Source organism: Thamnophis sirtalis, unplaced genomic scaffold, assembly GCF_051295495.1.
Source record: "Thamnophis sirtalis isolate CommonGarterSnake01/CBP01778 unplaced genomic scaffold, rThaSir2_p1.2 scaffold_6, whole genome shotgun sequence".
NCBI classification, from domain to species: domain Eukaryota; kingdom Metazoa; phylum Chordata; class Lepidosauria; order Squamata; family Natricidae; genus Thamnophis; species Thamnophis sirtalis.
This window is the reverse complement of record NW_028261386.1, coordinates 49,467,041-49,485,637: the sequence shown is the minus strand read 5'-3', so window position 1 is coordinate 49,485,637 and position 18,597 is coordinate 49,467,041. Positions and strand designations below refer to the sequence as shown.

The 18,597-nt window shown below is 37.4% G+C and overlaps 1 protein-coding gene across 2 annotated transcripts in view; it reads left to right on the top strand.

The window, feature by feature from the left end:
- The window catches only part of DUSP10 (dual specificity phosphatase 10), a 35,919-nt gene extending 25,227 nt beyond the window's left edge, over positions 1 to 10,692 (top strand). For both annotated transcript variants that reach the window (XM_087717825.1, XM_014053246.2), the window contains exons 3-4: positions 3,108 to 3,479; positions 7,984 to 10,692. In XM_087717825.1, the coding sequence (XP_087573951.1) occupies positions 3,108 to 3,479; positions 7,984 to 8,249 (638 nt within the window). In that variant the 3' untranslated portion in view covers positions 8,250 to 10,692. The remainder of the gene's footprint in view (positions 1 to 3,107; positions 3,480 to 7,983) is intronic.
- Positions 10,693 to 18,597: the final 7,905 nt, after the last annotated feature.

The following is an 18,597-nucleotide window of genomic DNA, read 5'->3' as shown; positions in this document are numbered from 1 at the left end:
TTCTCTTTCTATTCATCTCCTGTGCTCCACAACCATTAGAAGTACAGGTGTGATGGATGTGAAAGTTAACTATTATTAAAGATTTTCATTCCCTTAAGAAAAAAAAGGCTGTGATCAAGTAGAAAAGCACAAAATAACTAGGATCCTGGAGATCAAACTGGGAATTAAAAATCTCATTTCAAAGAATTTTAAAGCAAGGAGAGTGCGTTAATTCTGAAACAGACTACCAGTCCTTCAAAGATAGGGCCATTATTCTTAGCGCCAGCCTTAGGGATTGTTGAAGGACCCCTTTTCCTTCTAGTATTTTGTCAGTATGGATTGGGTCAGAGCCAGGGTGAGAGAAAAGAATTATAGTTGTTGTCAACTTATATCCACCTGCCTGCCTGATCTATCAATCTTCCCAACATTTTCCTCTCCCCCTTAGCTACTGCACATCACTCACCCATTCTTCCTTCTCAGCCGTATTCTTGTAACTCCATTACTGCCTCGGAGTGTTGTCCATTTCTCTGACCATCTTCCTAATGCCTTCCCTTCCTCCCCCTCCTCTTGTCAGAAATTCAAATATGAAATATGAATACCTGGTCTTCCTAGTACTTATAATCTATCATCCACCTTCCAGGTTATTGTATCAGAGATCAGTTATACTAAGAGTTTGCTTTAACCATGTCTAAAATGTGGTTTGAGATGAGGAGACTATAATCTTGTGGATACCAGTAGCTACAAGACTCACCAGAGCTTTGCATTTACATTAGTTATATATGAAATCTTTTACAGGGAGAATCTGCGGACTCTCATATGTCGTTGAACCACAACATATAGCATCTCCAAAAAACTTGCCCACTGATGAAGATAGATTGTTTTTCTAGATAGTATCTAGAAAAAGCTATAGATTTTCCAGCCATGTTTTCTTAAGTAGCATGGAAGATTTTCTTAAGTTGGCACCAGAGCTTTGCTCATTTTGCTCATTTTGGAGAGGAAACCCTGCCTTTTACTCCAGGCCCAACAACAACAACAACAGCAGCAGCAGCAGCAAAAACCACTTCAGTGCACTAGGAGGCAGGTATAGCTTTCCATTTGATTATGCAAGTAGAAAAGTGTACTCTGGTTGCATTTTCTCACCAAGCCATTTTTAGGAACACAGCTTTTTGGTGGAAAAACTCCTACTGCTACCTAAGAACTAGAGCACACAGTTTTTCTTTTTTTTAAAAAAGAAGAATATTCATGATAGAGAGGGGGGAAAAACATTTCCTCTGGCTAAACCAAAGCTGTATTTGGTGCTTCTGACCTCTCTTTTGAAATGTTTTAAGATTTCTCCCATTATTCTCTTCAGACTGAAAGGAAGAAGCCTTTAAGAGCTCAAACAGAATTCAGACCAAAGAATCTGATCTTTCTGAGATGCCTTTGTCGATTTACTGTAGATTTTGATCATAATGTTTCTCTGTTGGCTAACAAAATAGCAAAACCCCTCAAGGGGTACAGGCAGGAGGTCTTCAAATGAATTGAGCAAACTACTAACTTATTAGAAAAATCAAACTCTTGACTTCTCACTACATCCTCACCTATATCCTAGTACTTAATGTTCATCTTTTAAATACAAACTACTTTTTTTTGTAAAGACTAGCATATTTAATATTTTTCTTCGAGAACTTAGTTTAGGAATGTCTAAACTTTTAAAAGTTATTTTGGCACAGAAGAGCAACAATAGATGAAATAATGGGACTATCTTGACTGGTTTGGGAGCACAATTGCCTTTAAGTTACCACTTCTTGATTCTCAATATGCGTATAAAGAATGAGATTTTCTGTTAAGCTGACTTTGCTTTGAGCAAAATATACTGCAATTTTCCAAAGTCTGCTTGCCCAGTTTGCCAAAGGCAGCATTTCTCTTTAATTAAAGACAAAGTTTCTCTGTTGTTAGTAGCTGCCTCACCTATAATCTCCTACACATTCAGAAGGGGCATAACTGTATTTTTCTCCTCCTCCTCCCCCTCCTCCTGAAGCAAAAGCTTGTCCAACCACCTGTTAGCATTACATCATGGGCTCTGAAACACCCAGTTGTACCAAAAGCCCTTAAACAAAGTGGTGCTTCTTACATTGTTTGCACTCAAAGAGCTGATGTCATGCCAAGCTGATGTCATTCTATGTCTTTGTGTCAATGCCATGGCAACCAGGCAGGTGGGGAGTCTCCACTAAAGTCATTTGGATTGAAGGAAGGAAAGTTTTCACATTTTTACTTTTCTGAATCGGTGTCCCAACTGAGAGAGAACAGAAGGCAATCCTGAATGCCTGCTCAGGCATTGGGGGGTGGGGAGTTAAGTCTTGTGTGTGCCCTGTCTTTTAACAATTCACTTTTTGAGTAATCTGTTCTGAAGAGTAATTCTTGTGAAGCAGAATTTTATTAGGAGGAAAATTGGATTTTGAAATCCAAATGGTTTGATTCAGAAGTTTATTTATCAAATTTATGTAGCCACCCATCTCATCAAAGGTGACTTTGGGCAGCATGCAATAATGAAAAAAAACAACACTGTAGGAAAAGCCGCAGATATAAAATGTAAAAAACAAACAAGCATCATAATGAACACCATAAAACTGAAAGCTACAAACACTATTCTTTTGAATGAAAAAGAAAGCAAAAGGTTTCAAATGAATGATAGTTTCCATTTCTTGTGACACACAAACCAGAGTTATTCATCCTTTCGATTTTGATTTGAACTTTGGTACTGGATTCAACTCCTGTGAACTAAGAGACATTGGGAAAAGTGATTAAGCTGCAGAAAAGTACATATAAACCCAGGGGTAACTTAAAATATATAAAATGAGTACAAGTATTGCTGCAACTTGGAGGAATCTTGTCTGTTTTTTGAGACCACTAACAAACCAATGAAAGAAGTAGTAAGCAAATATATTCCTGGGCTTTGTGATCCATGATACTTTGCTTTGTCAAGCAGCTTTGATTTGACTTTCTATCACATGGCAGAAAATTAAAATTATAGCTTCAGAAACAGGATGGAGCTCTGACTTTGCTTGGTAGATTAAGAATGTCAGAACTGAGCTCTCACCTCTCCTTCCATTTTCTCGCATTAAAAACTCAACTCTTATCTCTTGCAGGTGGACTCAGCAGTTTTAAGCAGAACCACGAAAACCTCTGTGATAATTCCCTCCAACTTCAGGAGTGTCCTGAAAGCGGAGGTGGAGGTGCCGCAGTAACCTGTACACTACCTCAGTCCATTGCTACCACTCCAGACATTGAGAATGCCGAGCTCACCCCTATCTTGCCCTTCCTCTTTCTCGGCAATGAACATGATGCTCAGGACTTGGAGAAGATCCAGAGGTTGAACATAGGCTACGTAATCAATGTCACCACTCACCTCCCTCTCTACCATTATGAGAAAGGTTTGTTCAGCTACAAACGTCTCCCTGCCACGGATAGCAACAAGCAGAACCTCAGACAGTATTTCGAAGAGGCTTTTGAATTCATTGGTAACTATTCTTGTTTCCAGTTTGACTAGATTGCTCTAAATAAATGCTGCTCTTGTGACTTCAGCTCTGGGTTGGAAAATATAAAGCAGATTTACTTTGGTTCAGAGGGTTGGTTGGATGATTGAAGTTACTTTGGTTGGGCATTTTAACAGTGGAAGCTTTTTATTTATCCCTGGGTCCATTTCTAAAATAATCAATCACTTGTAGAATTCACCTTTTTTTCCTGCAGGTTTCTATTATTAGGATAGAGATACTTTTTTGGGTAAAACATAGGCTTGATAGGGAATTGTGACCTATCTTTATTAATGCCATACTAACACCATGCTGCAGATGTTTGTTAATATCCCTTCTCTGTATTGTCACACTCTCAAATGAATAACACATCTGTTTATGAGAGACTCATAGGGATATTGAAAGGTTATCAATTGACAGGTTATCTCAGAAACAACAATCCAGTGCAGGTGATTAGAAATCTGGGAAAAGAACACCTCAGATGAACTTTGCCTTCATAAACTCCATATTATAGAAGCTGGGAAATTGTAGTCACAATATTAAAAGAATAGTGCTTGGTTAAATTGTTGAATCTGGTTCACAGATTATGGCCACAGATTCCCAGCAGGGTTGATACACATTCATGGAGAATAGAAGTCTCAGTGGCTAAATGCAATAGGGTTTTATTACTTCCAAGATGAAAAGCAGCATGTTACAAGAATACCAGCTGCTAAAAAGCAATTCTGAACAAACATTTCAGGATTATGGGCATTTAGATGCTGGGCTGGATGGGTGCTTCTTTGGTCTTCCTTTGATCGCACCTTTTTGAGGTTAGCCAGTTTACCCAACAATGCTATGAGAACTTCTTGTCCTTTATTACATATGTCTTCTGGTGACATTCCCCCAGAATACAGTTCAAGAAAGAAGGATAATTTTGCAGAACGCAAAGCTTTATGCTATTTGATGTGCACACATCTCTCAAAAGATATGATTTTGCATAGGAGGCTTGCGGGAAGAGGCTGGCAAAAAAATAGGACAGAGTTAAACATGACTAGGAATGATTATTAAGGGAGAGTTGCAGCAAAGCTTCCTAACATGCAAAGGATTGTATGTATGTATGTTGTTCAAGGTAATACTTTTCTTTTTATTGTATCTGGCATGATGCATTTTGGCTTTTGGGTTTGGACAGAATGTTAAAAGGTAAAATGATCTGCTTTCAGAATTTCAAATAATATTGAGCTAAAATACTTGGAGCTATTTTATCTGTGGCAATAGAAACATACATTTTTTCCCTAGGTAAGTTGAGACAGTGTTTCCCAGATGTGTTAGTCATCAACTTCCTCATCCTTCAGCTAGCATGAACATTGGCCATGCTAGCTGAAGACTATGTCAGTTGAAGCCCTATACACTCAGACAGCCACAGACACAAGATTGGGGAAAAATGATTAAATCTTCCAGCTTACTTCACTGCTTCCTTGTGAGGTTTAATTTGGGGCATAAAGATGGAATTGATGGGAATACTAAATGCGCATAGATTTAATATTTCTGTAAATATGCCATTTTTGGTAGTTTTCTCTCAGAAGACTCTTTGTGGGTCTAAGTTGCACAGTTCTTGTTTAGCAGCTTAATAGTCCTATTGCTAAATAAAACTAGTCTATTCCCTTTGTGCTGGCAACAGAATGAGACTTCTTGCATCAGCTGAAGATTTGTTGCGCTTCAAGGCCAAATCCATCTTTCCAGAGCCCATATAGCAAAATAAGAACTTTGACCTTATCTAACCATCCAAACCTTGCCCCATTTGCACTGGACTATTATGACAAAGCAACTTAAATGTACTATAACTGTTTGTTGCAGAGGAAAAGGAAACTAGTAGCAAATTTCTAGCTTTAGGAAACTAAACATGCCAACAGATTATTTATTCTTTAACTGGCAGATAAAGACTTTGAGAGCCATAAAATAGACTGCCCCTCTTTTTTTTCTAACTAGCAAACTCTGTATTGTTTATTGCACTGTTCAACTTGCAAGGGCATACCAGGATTTAACTTTGTGACCACAAAAGTTGGCTGGCATGTGTGTGTGTGTGGCCACCCATCTCACAAAACAAAATAACTCTGGGTGACATACAATAAATATATTAAAGAATAAACATAACACGTTGTTGAGAAATAACAGATCTCCCTGTTCATCCTCCCTGCCTAGTTGATAATTTGTGTTTTTATAGTGTTTTATTTTTACTAAATACACGTTTTTGTATATAACATTGTAAAAGGAGTCACCTCAAGGTGAAATGGACAGCAAACAAATTTAATGATAAATCAGTGAATAAAAAACAGACATTGTTTTTAAAAAGTTTTAAAAATGATAAAGCCCACAACAGAATAGAGATTAACTGCCATAATGGAGCTAACCTCCAGATTTTAACAATCTCCTGGGACTACCAAACCTGATGGCATAGCCAAGTATTCAGGGATTTCCAGAAAATAAGTAAAGATGGCAATGTCCCAAAGGTTTTTTTCCAAGAGGCAACTGGTCTTTCTGGTTTTCCTTCGAAGACATTTAGCTTCTCATTCAAGAACTTTCTTCAGCTGAAGAAGCTTCTTGGATGAGAAGCAAAACATCTTCAAAGAAAAATCAGAAAGTCCAGTTGCCTCTTGAAAAAGAACCTTTCGGTCAACCATAACCTGGATGTCTGAGAATCTCCATAGGTATTAAGGATGGAGATGATATCACTTTGTGATGGTGGGGGATGGGAATTGTTCCATAAGGCAGAGAAAGTCGGCCTCCTGGGATCAAGTGTAGTTCCCTAAAACAGGACTTTCAGCATGATTCTTCTACCAGATCTGATAATGTGGAGAAATGTAATTTATTAATCACATTAATTACTACTTGCAGAACAGTAACATTTCCTAAAGCCTATCAGTGCTGTTTTCTGAATTAGCCAAAGCTGGAGACAATCCTGGTCTGTTCCCCCCTCCCTTGTTTTGTTGGTAAATTTCTTTAGGATAGTTTTGAATAGTGCAAGGAATTGCCATATTGAATTTATGTGTCTTTTACAAGATACGTGGAGAGCCAAATCTTGCCAAGAAAAGATCCAGTTGTAAATATTGAAATTGCTTCTCTCTTAGAAATGCACTCTGAGATAGAAGAAAAAGTGTTGTAAGAAGATATGAGAATATATTCAATCTCAAAAACACTCCCCCCAATAGTGTACAGTATAACTTCCTTTATATTAACTTACATGAAACCACTGAAATAGTAGCAAGCAGAGATTTTTCTTTCAGTAATCAAAATATACATATGCTGTATGAGGGTAGTGACCTTCACTGTTTATCTAAGTTTTACATAATACTTTTTGATTTCAAGTTTGCTTCTGACACTAACATTAGAATTAGAAAATAATTACAGTGACAAGTTGGAAATAAATAAATCATGGTTTCAGAGTTTGCCTTGGACTCTTTATTCTTTTAATGCTTAAATAAATTTTCCCTACTATGTTGGACATGAGTCTGGCAATTACATAACTCAGCATTTCAGACAGTGACCATTTTACCAATGCTTTGCATTGCTGGCCTGTGCATATTCAAGTGTGTAGGGTAATTTTATGCATGTGATTCATATGAAGGCTGTGAAAATAATAAAAGAAAGGTGGAGAACTTTTAGCTTTTCAAATGCTGTTGCGCTAGTGTTTCTGACATCATGAAGCAACACAGCCAGTGATAAAATATCCTGAGAAGTGTGTCCCAACTTAAGGTTCCCAATTCCTTTCTTAAAAGTTGGCTGAATTCTGTCAAGATACAATACACGGAACTATCAGGCCCTGAGAAAAACAGGCAAAATAATCCATTTCTTTTCAGTATATATAACACCACCTGCCATTCATTTATCAACAAGACTCTAATGAATTTTCATGGGAGGTTTTAATGACAGAAATGTTGTGAAACAAGGAGTGCTGGAGAAATGAGAAGCAAATGGATTCTGCTAGGCTATTTTTCCAACAAAGCTTACTGTGAACAAAGAGTAGCAAAGCATACATTTCTCAAAAGTTTATGAACTTTGGACTGTTTGGATACTTCATAAGCAGCAGTGCTGATTCATATAAATGCAATTTCTGTGCTGATTACACTCTCTGAACATGAGCTTGGGGCTTCCATTTCTGCTCTCCAGTTCTCCTCTCTGTACAATGAAGAAAAATAGTTCTGTCAAGTTGATTCTGGACTTCTCTAACTTCTCAGTTGTTGCTGAAATATTAAATGTTCTTCCTAGCTATCCTTTGAGTGTATTTGTCCCTGTATTGATTTGTACATTAGCAAAAACAAATCAGGTATGGGAAGGGCAAAGTGAAGCTGAACAATGCCTAATTCTTCTTCCTCTCCCCTTTCCTTCTCCTTCCCAAGATGAAATTGGGCCAGTGAATGTTAAGCTGTGAATTGCATTATGAAGTTATGTCTTGATCTCTTTCAATAACCATTTCTCTATTAAAGTCAATATCTCCCTTTGTTTCTGATATTTTCAGAGGAAGCTCATCAATGCGGGAAGGGCCTTCTTATCCACTGCCAGGCTGGGGTGTCTCGTTCCGCCACCATTGTCATTGCATACCTTATGAAGCACACAAGGATGACTATGACCGATGCCTATAAGTTTGTCAAAGGCAAGCGACCAATCATTTCTCCCAATCTTAATTTCATGGGGCAGTTATTGGAGTTTGAAGAAGATCTGAACAATGGAGTCACACCACGAATTCTTACGCCAAAGCTGATTGGGGTTGAGACTGTTGTGTGACATCAAAGAAACACAGGACAGGTTTTTTTTCCCCTAAACTTTCCACAAACTGGGAAGTGTGGGTGATTCTTTTCTTTTCAGCTTTACTAGGAAAAGCTTTTTTTTAAAAAAAAAACCTTTTTTTTTTAAAGTCGTCACAGATTTTGCACAGAATGCCATTGCAAATCAATTCTCAAAGGAATGGAGGAAGGAGAAAGGCTTAGAAAGAAACCAGCTTTTAAAAATGGATGTTCGGGAGAAAAAAAAAACCTCTCTGGATATTATTTAGGGTTTTTGTTTTTTGAGGGGGTGGGTGGTTCAGCTACTTGTAGAGATCATGACTAAGTAGTCTGTGCAGGTTCATAGACTGAGAAAAGCTATATTATTTTTTTAAAAAAATAATGACACAACCAGCCAAAATAATAGCAAAAAGATTAGATCCACAGGCCTTGAGTTTGCAAAGACTTTATTAAAGAAAACCTAATGAAAATGCTTGCTGGTGTAAAGATGATCAGAGCAGCTTAAATTATTTGCAAATCACATCTCACCCTTCTGGCTAGAGAACACCTTTTTATTTCCTTTTGTGTTTCATCTTCTGGTACTATTTTTCTATTTGGGTTGTGGGTAGGAGGGGTAGGACATTAAACACCAAGAGACTTGACCATTTCATGCCATATGCCTTTATTGGCTTCTTGTGCAATAATAGTTTTGGGGGATGGAAAGCATTTTTATTTTGAGTGTTCAAACCAATTATTGCAGGCTACCCAGTAATAATACTATTTTTTTAAGAAATAGTACAAAGATTACTGGCTTGATATAGAAGCTGGAATATAACAAAAGCAATTATTCCTCCCTCCCCCTTTTCTGGTTCTAGTAATGGTGCCATAAACCTTGTTACATATGTATATCAGAATGTACAAAGATTAAGAATAAGCAAAGTTTATTTAAAATATTTTTTCGCACAAAATACTGGCGTGTTTCTGTTTATGTAAAGAAAAATATTGATGATAAAATGAAGTGTTTTAGAATTGTGAGTGTGTGTGTGTCCTTTTTATTATTTTCTTCATAAAATCACTTAGCTAGTTTAGCTTTCAACTTTCAACTTCCAGGTATGGAAGAGCATGGGAAGTTGGAATGGACTGCATATATTTTGCCCAGATAACTTATCCATGATGTATCAGGTGGTTCCTATCTCACTTATAGCAGCTTTGTTCAAACACAATGATCTTGTCCTAGTTTAAACATAGCATATTTAACTAAAATAGCAGCCTCCGTGCTGATTTCTTTTTTCAACACTTTCTCAATTCCATATTTCTGGATTCATCTGAGATATCCTCAGATGTATTCACAAAAGAGAAAAAATGAAGCCAAAAAGGAAAACCTGTACATTCTTGGCTTGATCAAGATGACATCTGACAACTGGTCAGTGTGCCTGCAGCATCAACACACAGAAGTGGTGTTGGACCAGCTTGCCATTGACACAATAATTCACAACAATGCATGTGTGGCCCGGTACATACAGAACAAATATCAAAAGACAATGGCATCTATAGGACCTTCAGATGGGGTTTTTATCAAGAGCGCTCATCAGTCTGAAGATAGGATCAGGCTCCTGAAGTGCACTTTTTTCTCTCATTTCTTCTCTCTTCACTTTTCCATTGAAAAGGTATTTTGCAAGTTTTCAAATGAAGTATTTCTCAGGGAGTTTCACTTTATCTTTCTGAAGTGAAAATGCGAAGTGGAGAAAAGAAAAGTAATAATGGAGAAAAGTATTGTCATTTCAGAGAATGCATAGGTGTAAATGCCTTTGTTTCTAAGGGTCTTTTTCTTGCCAGTTTTTAATTCACATGAGTTAATAACTCTCACACTAACAGAATGGGTGCACTGATTCCTTGGGGGCTACACAAAAGGTGGGAGAATCATAAACCAGATAAAGAACTGGACATTTTCAGAAACTTCATGTCATTTTTTCTTTATTTGGCATCCAGTTAAGTAGTTAAATGGTAGCATATGAAGTTGTAGTGCAGACATATCATTTAAGTAATTTAATTTCATTTTGCATCATAAGATCTATTTAAATATCAAAAAGAGCCAAGATTCAATTGTATTTATGTAATTCCTAAATGGGGAACTGTAAAGGCAGAAATAAAATGGAGATATGTCTCATGGGGTTATGATTCATTTTCAGAAAATCATTTAAATCTTTCTTTGCCTATTATTTTATTGTCTACAAACTCAATACCCATATTCAGAATAGTAACTTTTTGAATCTTCTTGGGGGAAATCATTTTGTCCCTTTCATTTTCGAATAATATTATATGTCAATTGTGAAATCAGACATTGTAAATTTTGCAGTGCTAGTGTCTCTTAAACAGTCATCTATAAGGGCTCGCATTATCCTGCTACTGGTTGATGGGAAGCTTTGGCAGAATAAAAGTTGAATAAAGTACAAGTGCCATTCAAATGAGTCTTTTTGTGCCTCTTTCATTCATTTCAACTGAGTGCACAGAAAACCTGATGGTAAGTTGTGCCTTTTAATAAGATTAGTTTGGAAGGAATAGAAAATGTCTACTGTTTGTAAAATTGTTTCATAGAAGCATCAGAGTTGCTATATATAGTTGCTATATATAGTTGCTATATATATGGTGGTGTGGTGGAAGACGTATGTATGTATATAACTGTACTTTTGCAAACAGAGTTATTTAACATATATATTTTCTCAATATTTGATGCAGATTATTAAAATACTTTTCTACAAGAATTGATTATATATTTTGCCTTTTTCTGAACAATGGTAGTTTTTTTCTTTCCCAATTTCCTCCTTCTCTCAAAGAGGAATGTCCTCTATAATAAAAGACAAGAATGATCAGGTCCTGATTTGTATGAAAATAGTTGCTTTATGAAAATATAGTGAATTTGCATATACTACTTAAATTATAGAAAGTCTCCTCGACTAACCCTCTACTTGGTTTATGGACAAATTTTAGCCAAAGATGATCTTATGAATACTGGAAGACATAATTTTTAAACTTATTTATTTTCCCGATGCCCAAAGTAGGAAACTTGTGACTTGAAAGGTGTTTGTTTCTAATTTCCAATATTATCAAACGGGAGGGAAAATGAAGCAATTACAGTCTCACTGTCTTGTATGATAAGTTTTTTAGATATAGCACTAGCAGCTATCCTGTGATGGAGGCTAGAAATTTGATGGTGAGAATATGGACCAGCCAATTTCTAAATATTTTGATACCTTTTTGATCCTACTGACTAGGATATACTTCTGGATGCCCGATAAACAAAATCCTAGAACAGTGTTTCTCAACCTTGGCAACTTGAAGATGGCCGGACTTCAACTCCCAGAATTCCCCAGCCAGCGAATGCTGGGAGTTAAGTCCAGACATCTTCAAGTTGCCAAGGTTGAGAAACACTGCCCTAGAAGAAACAGTGGTTCCAGTACCTTGTCAGGCCATGTTCTGAAGGTGATGTTAGGGAACAGTTGTTCAACCTATGGCATCTCTGGAGCTTCCTCTTATTCTACATGCTGTTCAACATCTACCCGAAACTATTGAGGAAGATCAAAGTTTTGAAGTAACTTTATTACTCCTTACAGTCAATTCCAGGAAATTTATTGATAGGAATAATTTAAAGAAAAGTAGGGAAGTCGGTGTACCTGGAAAATTGTCATAAGAAGAATATCTCTAAAGCACCATCCCAAGCATTTGTAATTGGTGCACCTTCATTCAGATGCTGTGCCTTCCATTTTATATGTATTAAAATGGCTGAAATCACCTGACAAGATTTTTCTAACTCATGTAAGTTTGGCATCATCAACAAGAGATTTGAGGTGATAAGATGAAGGAGATGGGTGGTTTAGAAATAGGAAATAAAAATAAACAACTCTCAGAATATTTGGAGATCTCATCAATCTTTACTGGTAGAACTTACAATGTCTTTCACCAATTTCATTGTCTTTGTCATATTTGTATTCACTCTTCTTAAGCCTCACTGGTAAGAGTTAAACAATAATACTTGGACTTGCATCATTGTTTTCTGCAAAACCATTACATCCAGAATCTAGCCTTCCCTAACCTGATTGCCCTTTTCTTGAAGAATCCGATTGAGGACCATGAATTGGAAAAAGGCTTCTGTACAATATTGGTTATTTTGATAAATCTCTTCCTTGACACAAACATTGCAAGCATGTACAAGCACCTCTAATCATAAATTTCTGCTAATAAGACCTGTAAAAAAAAGGTACATCACTTTCCTTGGCATCCCCCCTCCCCCATTTTTTGAAGTTCTTGGTGCAGCACTTCCTAGATTAGATCTTCTTGTTCCCCATAGCAGTCAAAATAACAGGTGCAACCTGAACTGATATTAATAATGCAAGCTCCCCCAGCCCCAATTCCTGCTGAATCTGTTCCCTAAACCTGACCTCTTTGAAAATGCCTGTGTGCCATACATAGCCCATTTGCCTTCCAAAAGAAGATCCACCACTTTAGTGCTTGTCCCTGGCTTTATCATCCTATATTTTTACATCATCCCTCATTTTACATGGAGCCTTACAAGTAGCTGGGTTCTGATTAGCTGTTGTTGAGCTTCTTGCCATCAAAATAGCCCCAGAATAGTTTGAGTGTTGTTTCTAATTGCAACGAATGAGCCGACCAGCTCATTAATCCTTTCCTATCAGCAGGACATAACTTGTCTACCCCAGAATAGCCCTGATCTCAGCAATCCTGTATTCAGGTCCTTGGGCTTATGTGCTCATCGCATTTGGAAAAGGTAAGTTTCCATTGCAGACCCAAAGGGCCTGAGCTGGCTTTATATGAGAGAGGCTGTGCTGTATATGCCCTGCTGAGATTTATTGACATTTTGGCATTGAGGTTTATGGATATTAAAGGTATTTAAAAAGTTGTTAGAACACATATTGAACTATACCATTTGAACCTATGATAATCTCTTGCTGTTTATATGCTGAATGGGAAGAAAAAGTTAGAGTTTCTGAGTAGTTTCTATTTAAATATATGGGGATATAACCATCCCAGTGCCTGCAATTTTACATAATAGCATTGCATTTGTGTCAATTTTTCCAAAATATATTGCTACAGGTTCTAGGATAATGTTACCTAATGGGAAACTATTCATTTTATGCAGTTCAGGGTTAAGTGAAATGCAGAACAGGAATCAGAGGCTGTGTTCACTCATGGCACACCGCTGGGAATGCCCTAAGATATCATTAAATCCCTAGTGAGGCTCTCACAAAAGTCACCACCCAATTATAAAAGCAAAATACTAAATACATGGCAGAATGGGACATCTCCCCATGACCAACTTGCCACAACTGGCTCACCATAGCCAAATTGCCACAGTCAATTTGCCATGGTCAACTCACTGTGAGAGAACTTGCTGTGGGACAATTCAACAATTCAATTTCATTATTTAAAATATTTTAAATAATACTGGAATGTTGCAGCAGGGACAGAATGGGGTGAAAATAATTCCATCTCACCTTTTTCTTTTAACTTCGGCTATTAACTTTATTGTTTTGTGGACAATAATGGAGGTAGTCCAATCAACCAAAACATCAAATTTTAAAACATATAATCAGATTTCATGTTCAACAAGTCCACTTTTTAAACTTCATGCTTATTGGTTTAAAAAATATTCTGCTTTTAAGTAGACCATTGGCTCTAATTTACTCTGTAGTGTTTTTTTCCCAATCAAGTTCATAGAAATTAACAAAAACATACTGATGTCTTTCCAAGGATTCTGAGTAAAGAGTCTGTCCTTCTCCTGAGTCTGGTGCTCACTCCAGATACCTCAACCTTTGCCCATCCTCTTCCAACCTGATGCTATCCACATACATTGGATTATAACCAGGAGTGAAATCCCACAGGTTCTGACAGGTTCTGGAGAATCGGTAGCGGAAATTTTGAGTAGCTTGGAGAACTGGCAAATGCCACCAAATAATGTCTGTGTCTGTGGCTGGCCCCAAAGTGGGGTGGGAATGGAGATTTTGCAGTATCCTTTCCCTGCCATACCCACCAAGGCACACCCACCAAGGCACACCCACCAAGGCACACCCACAGAACCAGTAGTAAAAAAAATTGAATTTCACCACTGATTATAACTCTCCTAATTCCCAGTCAACATGGGATTATTCAAATTCTGTCCTGGAGGGGAATAGGTTAGGAGAGGTTGCTCTAACTAGAAATGTTAGGAACCAAACATAGGATTGCCTACAGTTTCAAGCACTAACTGTATATATCCCAAAACAGACATTAAAATGCCCTGGATGTATAATGTATATGCTAAAGATTTTATGACAATCAGATCCAAAATCTTGCCTCTAATCTGGTTTTTTGACAACATTGCTGCTTTCTTTGAAGTTGAAAGAAGGGTGATCAAAGCAGGAAAAGCTACTGATTCCAACTGAGATGTAGGTCAGCTCAACCTGAGTGCATTCAATGTTTCAGTGGCACCTTTATTTTAACTGTCTCATCAGCAGGATAGCCTGTCCTCCTATGGAGCAGTGAAAGTACAGACTGTTTTTGCCTGCTAGGATGATAAAATACTATATTGTTTATTTTTGAATACATAAATTTCAGGGGATGAAGGGAAGATTTGAAAGAAGCGATCCGTCCTGTGGGATATCCCATATGACAACCAGAAATAGGTTGAAATTAACATTCTTTTTGACCTGATCTGGAATTAAAAAGGAACTTGTCATATATATTGTCATTTGTTTAAATGACCAAATAATTGTGTCAAGCAGAAATTTTTCTCATGCGCTTTTAAAATGGGAATGTCAAAGTTTCCACTTGAGAACTTCATCTTACAATCAGGCCCCAATAAAAAACTAATCTCAAACATTGCATTGATAACCACGGAGAATTCTAGCCAGGATAGATACATAAACTCTTTTGTAGTTAGAATGGGAGAACTGTAATTCACAGCCCACCATGGAGCTTGCAATAATCAAAGACAGTTAGATTAGAGACAGCAGAGATTCTGAAGCTGGCGACATCAAATATTTAAGAACCCTTCCTTTTTAGGGAATAAATAAATAATAGACTGCACAGTTGAATTATGAAAAGAATCACTTACTGCTAACACTCCACGTATTTGGAGATGGCCGTGAAAACATAAGAACCTGATGTTTGGAACATAGAATAGAACATAGAATCTGAAGTTTGCTGTTTGTTTTTTTAAGAGAGCCAGAATGCCAGGAACACCAGGAAGGTGTTGATTAGTTTATTTAGCCTCAGAGTCCAAAGCAATCAGGCACAGAAGACTGAATTCACATAAGGACATAAGGATTCAGTGTTATTGGAGGATTTTAGAAATATTAAATGAAATGCCAGTATGTGGTTATGTATTAAATCTTGGTATATTTTACGATGAAGGACGTTTAAATAATTATAGTCAAATAAAAATGGAGGTATAAGGATAACATGTATAAATATTTGAGTTAAAATATTTGAGTTAATATGAATTATGCTTGACGACTGTGGAAGAGATGCACGAAAACCTTTTGTAACCAACTGATACACTTTCTACAGTATGTAAAGAAGGAAGATTTTATGTGTTGTGTTTGTTTTGAAAATAAAAATACATTCTATTTAAAAAAAAAGAAGACTGAATTCACAGCCCAAATTTTAGCAGTTTAAGAAAGAGCAAAGTTTTCTACCCCCAATAATTGCTGATTTATTGGGGGGGGGGTTAGAAATATTTAAGGAGAGTTCACCATCTCATAAGATTAAGACTGTTCTATTGTTGAACAGCTTTTACCATTAGATTTCCAACTGAAATCTACTTTCTTTTCATTTAAATTCTTTCTTGTCCTACCTTCAAGAACATTTTTGAACAATTCTGCCCTCTCTGCTCCATGATGGGCGTTGAAAACAATGATCATAGGGGTGAGTTGCTTCTGGTTTTACTATGGGTTTGCAACCCACATGCAAACGTGTCTGTGCACGCTGTTCAATGTAAATTAATCTTCGTGCATGTGCAGAACAATTTATAGTGAACTGTGTATGCACAGTCACTAAAAACCAAAATGAGGGCAGCCCAGCAGTGGTGAGGGAACTGATTCGAGGGCATGCCAGACCTGAGTTACTGCCGGTTCTGCAACCCAGGCCTGAATTCCACTACCGGTTCAGCTGAACTGGGCCGAACTGGGATCAACCCACCTATGATCATTTCTGTCTACCATCTTATTTTCCCCAAACCAATGCATAACCATCCCTTCCTCATAAAGTAATTACCAGACTATTTTTTAATATCTTCCTGACTGTTTTCTTCTGGGCACATTGAAGTTTATCAATCCCGACAAAATACTCTCGGCCTACAGCTTGAACTCATCGTTCCTCGTGCATCACCTTTTTGTATACATTGGCTCTATTGTGAAATTATTGTAAGGATCCTTTGTTCAATGTGCAACCAGTATATGAAAAATAAAGGCCATGAACTGTATGAGACAATGTTTTGATTTTTTTAAAGTTGTTTTAATAGGCCTCACGAAAATAACACTCTTCTTCCTTGCAGAGTGCATAGGTTTTTATCTTTACCACTCCATTCATCATTCATGAGCCCTCTTGATCAAGATTATGATGCTTTGGGTAAATATATTTTTACCCATCTGGAGGAGATCTCCTACCAGTAACACAGTAGCCAGATCATTCGACCCATGGCCTCAGAAAGCATTTCCTCCCTTTCAACACCATTTCACCTGCAGTATTTTCTCCCCACTTCCCATTTTCCTCCTTAGAATAGAATGGCGCCCAAGCTCTTTCTGTTTACATTTTTCATTATACAGTAGGTGCCAGGTCTTTTGGGCACTGCTTTCAATGCTTTGTTTTTCTGCTTATAATTCTGCATAATTTTCTCTTTTAAATCTTCGTGTTGGGAAAATCTGTTTATTGGCTGTTTCAGTGTTGGCCTTTATTTGTTCTGTTGTTGTTACTTCTTCTATCATTTCTATAGTTCATATTAGCTTCTTTATTTTTTCAATTGTTGTTATCACAATTTTTTTCTACTATTCCACTATTATTTTTAGTTCTCACATTTTCACATGTTTTTCTAATCTCTTCCAGTTCTGCACCCCTGGATATTTTATTTCTGGTAATTAATCTCCTTTGGTCTGCTAATCAATGTTCAATGATATTTGAGTATAGATAAATTATTTTCCAATGTTCAAACATTTGTATAATTATTATTGTTCTCTCTTCACAACAATGTGAAGTCACAGATGCCAGTTCTTTAGCTGATATTCACTTTCATACAGATCAAATTCTTCCCAAGAATCTATGATGTCATAATGTATTGGCATAGTATATTGCGGATCCAAGCAGTATAACTTATTTTAATTAATATTTTAAATTTATTGGTCAGCCAATTCCCGCAGACTCTCCTTTTTCATGGTTCATGGTCTCATGGCTGTGGTAGTGCAGTGATTAGAGTGCAGTACTGCAGGCTACTTTTGCTGACTGCCGACTGGCTGCAATTTAGCAGTTCAAATCCCACCAGGCTCAAGGTTGATTCAGCCTTCCATCTTTTTGAGGTCGGTCAAATGAGGACCAGATCGTTGGTGGCAGTATGCTGACTCTATAAACCACTATTGCTATTGTTTCTGTGGAAAGGATGGATAGATTTCCTATTATCTAAAAGAAGGGGAAACTGCCAGAATAATGCTTAGCATAAGGTGACCTGCTCAGGGTTTTGTATTTAGTTCTTTATATGATAACTGCTTTTCATCCTGAAATCAAGAGCCTCTATGATCAGGTGGGGTGCTTTATGACTCAGTGAAGCAAGGCAGCTAAACAGCTACATGGCTGGAGCAGAGGTGGTATTCAGCAGGTTCTGACCAGTTCTGGAGAACTGGTAGTGGACATTTTGAGTAGTTCCGAGAACCGATAAATATGACCTCTGACTGGCCCCACCCCCATATGCCTCCTGAGTCCAGCTGATTGGGAGGAAATGGAGATTTTGCAGTATCCTTCCCCTGGGGTGGGGAGGGAATGGAGATTTTACAGTATCCTTCCCCTGCCACACCCACCAAGCCATGCCATTCCCACCAAGCCATGCCCATACAACCGGTAGTAAAAAAAATTGAATCCCACCACTGGGCCATTGATATGTTACAAGCTTTCTACAAGCAGTGGGTTATTGCCCAAGTACTCTGTGATTAGGGCAAATAAGGCCCAGCTCATCAGAAAGAGACCAATTGTGGCTGCCTGATTTTAAGCAAATAGTTGGGAAGTGTCCTCCTCACAAGCCTTAAAACTGCTTTCCATGAAATACCACAAAACACCACACAACATAAAGCAGTTATGCAACCAAAGCTTTTCTACAGGCTATCAGCACCACC